Genomic DNA, 11054 nt, shown 5'->3' with positions numbered 1-11054 from the left:
CAGAAATTACCGGTTGTAATTACGGACACTACCTTAACACAAACGTTAAACTTGTAGATTGTATCGCGTTTAATACAGCTTCTTTAATATGTTACTGTCTCACTAATAAATAAATAAACAATATTGAGCTGAAGAATAACAATAAATGGTTTCTGAAACGATTGATATACAAATAAAAGTACTCGCAGTTTAAGATTTCAAAGTTCCTGGAAATAGACAACGAACAAGATGTTAATTTATCTTGGTGTAATTTATTTCTAAATTGCAAGAATTACACGTATTTGAGGTCTTTGAAAGTTGTACTATTTTCCGCTTGTCCTCGCCGCCCTAAACTGTAAGGAAAGAATCAAACTGAAGTAAAAAAAAAAAAAACAAATATACGTATACAAATATATGTATGGCTATTATCAGGAAACAATATTTTAGAATTTATTCATTACAAAATTTTTCATTCTTCATAGCTCCTCAAATGCCATTTTCAAGCATTAAACCTAAAATCATACAAAATTACAAGATAAATGTACTTTAATTATTCTACCTTGTTTGCATTAAAAATAGTAGGTATGCAAAGTCGTCTGTTTTTCTTCATTTTTCTGATCTGCCGTGACAGTGGTGTCCTTTCATATATAGACGAGCACAGGTTAATTCTCAATTTATTTCCAACCATGTTACCTTTAAATTGAACATTACAAAATGAATAAAAAGAAAAAGGGACGCAGTAGTCAGTAGGTCACACTGTCTGACTACGAAACGAGGCGTCATATGCTCGAGCCCTCGCTCTTCCAACCAAAATGCACTTAGTGTGCTTTTCACCTAACACACTAAAGAACCAGGGAATCACCTGGGATAGGAATGTCTTCCTTATCTTGTACTAGCCTCCATCTAAAAATTACTAACATGGCCCACATATCTAACCAATGGTGACTATACATAAACTTGCAAACACACATCATAAAAAGACCAGTTATATATTCATAGCACATTTTACAGCGTTTCACATTTTGTGGGCAATTATTACGAGGTGCTTATTCATATCTGCTTTTACACATGTAAAATTTTAAGAAATTCAGCCATGATGTGCTTCGTCTTTTCTTTATTGTTGTTTTTTTGTATTTTTTTTTGTTAGACCGATTTGAAAATAATGTTTCTCCGGTCAATTTTGACAATGGGCTTGTATGGGATAATAGCACTTTCTATGACACTTTTGCGTAAAGAAAAGGTTCAACAATGTAGCTTTTAATGAAACTGTTAGCACGTGTTCAATTATATGACCTAATAAAAATAGATCCCAGGGCTTATTTTTTTTAAAAATCGCCAAATATAAATTGAAGTCCTATCATTGCTGCTTGTATTTAGTTATTAGATTGATTAAGTTTGATAAAATGAAAATTTCTACAATGAAAATTAACTTAAAAGTAGCACTTACTGTTTAACACCTAATATAGCGAGCATTCGGCAAAATGTATGCTACCTGTATAATGGATATAAAGCATTATTCTAGGTTTTCCGGATAAACAACGCATTGTCGTCAATTCTGGTTTATCAAACGTTCAAAATTACCTTAAACCAAAATTTCCCTGCAATGTGCGCATTTGCTGATCAATATGAACAGGAGTTATTATATAAATATCCTTCAAATGTAACAATGAAATTAACTGATGCAAGCATCAAAGACGCAGCCAAATGTTGTGTCTGAAGTACATTTACTGCAATATGAGAAATTACCTGATCATTACTGTGTTAGACTGACTGGTTACAAATTATCACCATTAGCACATAGTACAGTATATGTTATAAACTGTTAAAAAACAGTCAAGAATAAACATGATAAAGAAGTATTACCCTGCAATACGAATCCTCTACCTGCAATGACATTGACATTGTGGAGAAGTGGTCACTTTACATACAAATTTAAAGTAATTATTTCACCAACTAAGGTCAGTATATGTGGAAAGTTCTTATATGCAGATACATGTGTATGGAGTTTCAGAGTTGTGGTTCACAGAAACCATTATTTTTATTATCGTAATGTAATGTTTTCTATTCACTGATAAAGTTTCATAGACCTTAGTAACATACATTATATATTTCAGTATTCAGATTATACACAGCATTTCACTGTTTCCGTCGCCAAAGCAACCAAAAATTTTGTCCAAGAAAATAATAATATAACCTGCATTATCTCTATGTTGCCCCTACACAAAGCAAATATCACGAACCTTTCTTATATACTTTTGGAATATCATAGAAGACGAACGGTAAACCTGAAGTCCTCTCTGTTGAACCGTAAGATTACTAGAAATATGTCAGTGTCTGGTTACAAGAAATTTAGCAAGCATTATAACCCACTGCCAGAGTGTAGAAAATGTTTTAATGAAAATCTTTTTTCTAGTTAGACAGGAATGGACAGATACAAAATAAACTATAATAGAAATTATATTTATAAAAGTTAAAAAAAAGAAACAAGTAACAAGATATAATACAACCAGAGCAACTGACTTGTCATACAAAATCAAAGCAAATTTATTCACTAAAATATATTGTGCAATATCGTATGTCCTTTAGCACACTATTCACTGTGTTCTATTTATCGTTTCGAAACTATTCACTGCCATCATTACATGGTTCAAAATGAAAGTGTATCTCATATACTCGACGCCGCTGGCGGCGTCTGATAAAATTGTATTGAAATGTCAATAATTTGGTTTTACCGCCATAATACAGTGGCAGACTTTGATAATAAAGAAATATACTTGTACAACACTGTGAACAAGATTAATTTGAATTTTTTGTTGTTTTTGTTCCAAATTTTCTTTTTAACGATTTCATTGTTTTCTTAGTCTAGTGCACATTTTCATTATTTGTTTGACAACTAGTTTTTTAGTGAATACCAAGTCTTTGATAGTAAAGTACATTTGTAATAAAATATGCTTCACCAATACTAAATCATATTTTCATAACATTGGTTATGGTCAATATACATCCATGTCGACCTCGAAAATATGTACTGAAAATCTAAAACAAACAAAAAATAAATCGGAAACTTCATAAAGTATTAAGTTCACAACTCTATGGTCACTAAGGACATTCCGAAACTAGAAAACTCTCTTTGGAAAGTACTTTCACCGTGTTGCAAACTTTAATTAAGGCAAAGCGTTAATAACTGACACGCTGAAACGTGTAAAACATACTACAGTACCTGCAAGTAGGTATTTTTTTCCTTTCTGCAAGTATACGCCACACATTGCATCATTGCTGGCTGTATACACGCGAGTTCTTCGTTTGACAGAACCCTTAAAGAATAATTAACAAGAGGAACATTTATTACTGTCAACCGACAACGTTTATGTAACGTCCTGACATGACAGGTAAGTTAGCTTAACCTATATACAAAGCAATATACATTGTTTAAGTTCATTGATGCGGAGCAGAATTGCAGTAAGCATTTCATTGGCTGTTACACTGTATTTATATATAGAATAGAAATGATACTTTACAAAAGTTTTTTTTTATTTAAATTTACTTTCCAAGGAGCACCTATCCTCCGTATATTGTAGAAGTCGTTGAAGTCCTGTTGCCCACTGGGGTTTTTCAGATTACTTCTTACTCGAACTTTTGCAACTGTAAGTAGATAAATAGAAAGTTACCAATCTTAAATAAAAACATATTTTTGACATTACTGAAGGTTAAAATTCTTAGTAGATTGAAATGATACGAACATGTGCTGTTAAACGAAGTATTTTTTTCTAAGGAACGTTTGTATTATCTTTTTCGCTGTAGTTATTAATTCTTGTGCTAATACCACCTATTGATAAAGATAGTTTAATGTTCATTGTACTACTACCACTCACTGTTAAGGATGGTCCAGTGTTCAATGTACTAGAACCAGTCACTTTAGAGTTGGTTTAGTGTTCATTGCACTAGTACTTTTGAGATTGTTTAGTGTTTATTGCACTAGTACCTTTCACCGTTAGAAATTGTTTAGTGTTTATTGCATTAGTATCTTTCACTCTTAGAAATTGTTAAGTGTTTATTGTGCTAGCATCACTCAATGTTAGAGATGGTTTAGAATTCATTGCACCAGTACCACTCACTGTTAGTGATTCTCTAGTGTTTATTGGACTAGTTCACTCACTGTTAGAGATGGTTTAGTGTTTATTATACACTTGGACGGAACAAGTCTAGTTGTTCTTCTGTTGCTGTTCTGTGTTTGCATTATTGTCCATGTATATTTACATGGGTAATTATGTAAGTGCGTACAGAGCAGCAATAGGGTCCTTTTATAACTGTATTCAGGGGGAACAAAAACATAAACGTCTGTATATGAGTCTACCAATACATACGTTTATTAAGTGTTTGAAAGTGTTTATTAACTTGATTGTTGGTTTATTAGAATATTTCTTACTTTTTCTTATAGTCTCAAAAACTAATTGCAGCTTCATCCCAAGTTTAGATATGTCTGAACAAAAAGTTATTGTTTCTTATGTCATGTATTAATTTCCAAAGCTGTCTTTGATAACAGACTATATCTGTTGATTGTTATCTATCTCCTTCTACTTTCAGGAAATGTTGAATTAAACCCAGGGCCGGGTAACAACCAAAATCAATGTTTATCTATTTTCCATCAAAATATAAGAAGTATTAGGCATAAATTAGACTTTGTTAAAGACTTTTTACTAGATTTTGATGTCTTATATTTCACTGAGACTCATTTAAACAATATTACTAGTATTACAGATGAATCGTTAACTATTCAAGGATATGAAATATACAGAAAAGATAATACTGCACATTCAGGTGGTTATATTGCTGTTTCATCAAAACTAATATCTGTTAGGTTAAATTTACTTGAAAATTATCTACCAGAGTCACTATGGATAGCTGTTAAGGACAGGAGTAGTCAATACTTAATAGGGACAGTTTATCGTGCCCCAAATAGTTCTGCAGAATTTTGGAACAAATTAGAATTATGTTTAGAAAAGGCATTTGAAATATCGACAAAAATTATATTATTAGGAGACATAAATGAAGATCAATTAAACGATAGTAATCATAAATTTAAGGATGTATTGATGATTAATAATATGTACAACATCATAGAAGAACCTACTCGCGTCTCAAACTCTTCGTCTACACTTACTGATCCAATAGCACTCTCGGATGAAATTATAAGTTGCAATTCAGGTGTATATCCAACTATTAATGATATTAGTGATCATTTTGGAACATACGTCCATATTGAAATGTCACTAAAGTGTTCAGCACCATATAAACGCAGGGTTTGGAATTATAAGCGTGCAGATTTCAATAAACTAAATGAACTTATATCTAATACTGACTGGTCCTTTCTATTATTAGGTTCCTTACACAATGCCAGTTCAATGTTTACTTCGACTTTTTTAGAGCTTGCTAAACAATGTATACCAACATCTTTTGTAACAATTCGACCAAATGATCGGCCCTGGTATGACAGTGAAATTCGTCGTTATTCGCGAAAGAGAGACCGCCAAAAATCAAAGTCTATTCGTACTAAACGTGAATCTGGTTGGAACATTTTTAAAAAATTTCGCAACAAAGTAAATAACCTAAAGAAACATGCAAAGGAATTATTTTTGCAAAGGAATTATTTTTCAACAATTTAGAAACAAATATTTGTGATCTCAATACAAGTAATCCGAGGCAATACTGGAAAATGGTAAAAATGTTGATAAAAATAATAGTGATAAATGTGAAAGCATACCGCCGTTAAAATGTGAAAATTATAATTATGCTTTTTCAGATTTAGAAATAGCAAATTGTTTAAATGATTACTTTGTTTCTATATCAAATATTGATGATTCAGAATCAGCCCTTCCTCCTAATGTAAGGGAAACCGATAATTTGATAGAAAATATTATTATAACCGAAGTAGAAATATCGGATATTTTACAGTCTCTAAACACAAATAAAGCCAACGGTCCAGATGAAATAAGTCATAAAATGTTAAAGGAAACAGCAAAATCAGTGTGTAAACCTTTATGTTTATTATTTAGCAGATCTCTAAATGAAGGTATATATCCAGACATATGGAAATCTGCTAATGTAATTCCACTTTTTTAAAAAGGGGATAGAAACTTACCCTCCAATTACAGACCTATTTCTCTGATAAGTTGCGTGGGTAAAGTGATGGAACGTGTTGTATATAAACATATATATAATTATTTACACTTTAACAACCTAATTTATAATAATCAGTCAGGATTCTTAACGGGCAGATCAACGGTTTATCAGCTTATAGACATGTACAACCAAGTAACATATGGTCTAGATAATAAAATCCCAACTTGCATGATCTTCTGTGATATATCAAAAGCGTCCGATAGTGTGTGACACAAAGGTCTTTTATTTAAAATTAAATAATATGGCATTGAAGGAAACTTATGGTCCTGGTTATCTGATTATTTAACATTAAGAAATCAAAAAGATTTATCAATTCTAGTTTCTCACAATCAAAGTTTATAAATGCTGGAGTTCCGCAAGGCTCAGTGTTAGGCCCTTTACTTTCCTTAATCTATGTAAATGATATCGCAGAAAATCTTTTAAGTGTTACGCGACTTTTTGCTGACGATAGCTCCCTTGCTGTTACCTCAAGCAACATTGAATATATTGAAACTACGTTAAATAACGATCTAAGGCAGATCAATGAGTGGGCAAAACAGTGGTTAGTTCAGTTCAATCCCAAAAAAACTGAAGTTATGTTCTTTTCCTTAAGATCCTTTAGAAAACCAAAATTATATTTTAATGACATAAAATTAGATTACGTCCAACATCACAAACACCTTGGGTTAACTTTAAGTCAGGATTGCAAATGGCACGAACACATAAATAATATTTCTGCATCAGCTTCTAAGGTACTTGGTTCAATGAGGGCACTTAAATTTAGGTTAAAAAGAGTTTCATTAAACCAAATCTATTAATCTTACATGAGACCTATATTAGAATATGCATCTGTCGTTTGGGATGACTGCACTGAATATGAAAAACTTTCATTAGAAAGACTTCAGTATGAAGCTGCAAGAATAGTTACAGGTTTAACCAAATCAGTTTCTATCAATAAACTTCTTGTTGAAATAGGATGGGTGTCACTTTCTGATATAAGAAAAATTCAAAAACTAATTACAATTTTTAAAGGACACAATGATCTATTACCAGATTACATAAATAGAATTTTTCCAAACATTGTTACAGAAAATGTACCGTACAATCTACGTAATAGTGAAGATTATATTATCATTGCTAGGAGAACCCAGATACTCGTATTCATTTATCCCATCTTCAATTTCCTTATGGAACAATCTTGAATTTGAAATTCGGAATTCACCATCACTAAGTATTTTCAAATGTAGATTAAAGAAAACATTTCAACTACCGCCTGTTCCTTCTTATTATCTTGTGGATGAAAGACGTTATTCAGTATATCATGCAAGAATAAGAAACAATTGCAGTAACTTAAACAATGACCTTTTTTTAAATCTTCGTGAAAATTCAACATGTCACTGTGGAGCCGTATGCGAAGATGCTGAGCATTACTTTTTTCAATGTCCAACTTTTAACGAACAACGCATAAATCTATTTAGGTTGACACGACATTTTCATCCTTTGAACTTGGACTGTTTGTTATTGGGAAAAACATGTGCTGTTACCAGAGGAAAATGAAGAACTATTCATCGAAGTTTAAAATTATATAATACATAGTAATCGTTTTGAATAGTAATTGGATGTGTATCATTAATAGTCCTTAATTACATCCCTCGTGACTCTAAAACTCGTTCTTAATCCTTGTGTCAACTTCTTCAATCTGTTCGACCTCTTTTCTTCTTTCTTATAAGGTCTTTAAGCAACCAAAACATAAATATTGCTCATTTACATTGTATTTTGCTCCTTTAGGTTATAATTGTCCGATCAACTTTTATATGTTTTTTCTTAGGGGAGGGCATTCATTAATGTTGTAAGAACTTGTTGCCCAACCCTTTTTGCTTTACTTCTTTATGCTGTGTATATGTTCTGTTAATGTAAATATGTATAGAGCAAATAAAATATGATTAAACTATTTCAGCGACAGTTGTCGAAGCTGAAAAGTCTATATCTGGATATTAATCATTATGAACGACCGCTACAGGAGTAAAAATTTCTAATTCTAACATAATACGACATTGATACACATTTGATATTATTATTTTATCTGACTGTCGCTGATATGTGAAAACAGTTCGAGCTTTCTATATTTCTATGCTAATATGTTTTCAGCCACGCTGGTGAATTTTAACTTACGGTTTATTAGTTGAAATATTGTCCATTTGTTGCTGGATAAATGTTTTTTAGATCCTTAACAGTGAGTGGTACTAGTGCAATAAACCATCTGTAACAGTAAGTGGTAAAAGTGCAGTGAACATTATATCATCTCTAACATAGGTACTAATGCAATGAACATTTAACCATTTCTAACAGTAATAGGTACTAGTGCAATGAACATTAAACCATCTCTAACGGTGATAGGTACTAGTGCAATGAACATTAAACCATCTCTAACGGTGATAGGTACTCATGCAATGTACACTCAAATATCTCTAACAGTGATAGGTACTAGTGCAATGAACACTAAACCATCTCTAACAGTATGTTGTGCTAATACAATGAACACCAAAACACTATACTATCTCTAAAATTGAGTAGTGAAAATCTAAAAGAAAACAGAAAAGGGAAGAATATGTCTAAGTCTAATGCTGCTAACATGTTGAGCTTTAACAGCAACAGTTGGAAAATAATCGACGTGTTACATCAGATTTTTCATATCAATTGTCGTTGAAATACATCTTGTGTTTTGTCCATATTTTTGAACAGTTCAGTACTATATCTTGACCATCTAGATCAATCATGACGATAGGTAACAATGTGTTTTGCTTTTACAAATCAAATGTTTATCGTGCAATGCAATAATTTGTCCACCAAGTTTAACGTACAAATTTGCCTATACATACACATCAAACGGTACAATTACAAAACATATCAAGAAATGTTGAGAGGACCTTATTTTTACAAAAACATCCATGAGAGTGTCGCCATCATTTAAACAAATACTAAATGAAACGAACCGAAGTCGGCATCGCAATACTTCTTCGTAAAACTCATAGGCAAACATGAACACGAATATCCAAGATGGCATAAAGTCGCAAACACTAGAAATCCTAGCAATATTTTTGCTTCCATTACGGACCGTTATATTCCAGGACGAAATCGCAAATGAGTCTCAGTTTGCCCAACGTCATTTAATGACACTAACACATGTTACATACAGAGAGAAGCTTAGTATAATTCAGTACGTATATGTATATAAACCATATTATACTATCCCAAAAGGTGTTACACTGGTATGAAAAAGATCCAGTAAAATTACTAGTTAAAGAAAATTTCAAATTGCATGCATTCCTGTATCATGTATATGTATGGAATTTGAAAAAAAATATGTGCAGAGTTGATATAAGTTCACGATCTGAGAACTTTTGGTTCAGCTTTTGGATGTGTCTTTGTCAGTTTACCCTTTTATGAGTCTACCCTTTGTACTTTTGTGTTCTGTCTTTATACGCTTGCTTCAGGGGATATGAGTCGGCTACTAACAAAGAAATCATTTTGTACTTAGATAAAGAAATATCAAATCAATGTTTCTTCCCCGGCACTACAAAATGGCAGCTTAACCACATTGGGTCTTATATCTGTAGAACTTTTGTAAATACCATTTATCGCCTTAAAGAGCTTATTGTGCCTCAGTATCTGTGAAATGTACATAATCTGTAATATAATTTTAGATATTTTTCCTCTATTACGTACTTTCCGTATGCAGTTTCGGCATTTTCCGTTTTTCCCGAAAGTTATATGCTTACGAAGAATACCAAACTGCCTTATGAGAATGCGTAATCACACGGAAACTGCTGAGTGCAACTACAGGTTCCTTAACTGAAAGAAGCCTCCATTGAAATTAAACTAATATTTTCGTAAAGATCTGACAATAAACAGCCTTAAGGTTTTATTTGTCTATGTGATAAAGTAAGACTGAAGCTATAAACAGATGATAATTTAAAACTGTTAGGGACATTTAAAAAAATTATAGAAATTTCCATCACAAGATTTTAGGTTCTCTAATTTTTTTATCAGTAATATTGTACAGGCATTCAGTAATAAATACAATATATTTCCTTAGATTAAGAATAGTGTCTTTGTGTGCTTTAACCTTCCTTTAGTTAATCAAGCAGCCAAATGTAAATGTTTAAGCTTACCACGCACTGTAATCCAATCTTCATGGTGATGCCATATGTTACTAGATTATATGGAAGAAAACACGAGCTGAAATTGCAACATTAACCATAATTTATGCAAAGCTCCAGTACTTAGCCTAGATCTCACATGACATACAAAATTGCACTCTCAGCTTTCCTTCTTGACACTTTGTATTCAAAATAAAACGTTTACTAAAACTAACCTTTATCTTCATCACAGGTCAAATTACTGTCATGTCGGTGATCGTGATAGAAACAATGAATGCCGTGAATAATCCATGTGCAGTATGAATATTGATCTGCAGGTCAGCTCTATGTGCAGCAATTGTTATGCAGTATTATGCGGTATAGGGTTGCCAGTTACCTGGCTGTATGACGATTACCGTAATGCGTTGTTGAGTGGTATTCCTGAAACTGTATTGGACAAACTGAACATGTCTGTAACACAACAGCAATCTTTGTTTGCTAGGGCGTCTTAACACTGTTAAATTAACTCAGTGCTAAATTAGCCTAATTATTTGCCAACTTATAAACCCAGATGTGTTTTTACATTGAAAAATTACTGCAAAATGTGATACTAGATGTTTTTGTTTTTTCAGTTTTCACAAAACGCATCCGTATACGTCTCAACGCAGGTAGGAACCGCGTGCAAATCGCATTACAAGCCTGTTTTGATCTTGGGCTACTGTGACTTATGTATTTGTCCCTCTCTATTATTGAAGATTGTCAGAATAATTTGTATGT

The 11054-nt window shown here is 32.3% G+C and overlaps 1 protein-coding gene across 1 annotated transcript; it reads right to left on the bottom strand.

Moving 5' to 3' along the window:
• Positions 1-231: 231 nt before the first annotated feature.
• Positions 232-9303, bottom strand: LOC128557430 (metalloproteinase inhibitor 2-like). Its single transcript, XM_053544802.1, has 5 exons — positions 9132-9303; positions 3524-3621; positions 3200-3293; positions 539-672; positions 232-332 (listed from the first exon to the last, which is right to left on the bottom strand). Exons 1-5 carry the CDS (start codon positions 9244-9246, stop codon positions 303-305), a joined length of 471 nt encoding a protein of 156 aa, XP_053400777.1. The 5' UTR covers positions 9247-9303; the 3' UTR covers positions 232-302.
• Positions 9304-11054: the final 1751 nt, after the last annotated feature.

This window comes from Mercenaria mercenaria, chromosome 5, assembly GCF_021730395.1.
Source record: "Mercenaria mercenaria strain notata chromosome 5, MADL_Memer_1, whole genome shotgun sequence".
Taxonomy (NCBI): domain Eukaryota; kingdom Metazoa; phylum Mollusca; class Bivalvia; order Venerida; family Veneridae; genus Mercenaria; species Mercenaria mercenaria.
This window is presented reverse-complemented; position numbering and strand designations above follow the sequence as displayed.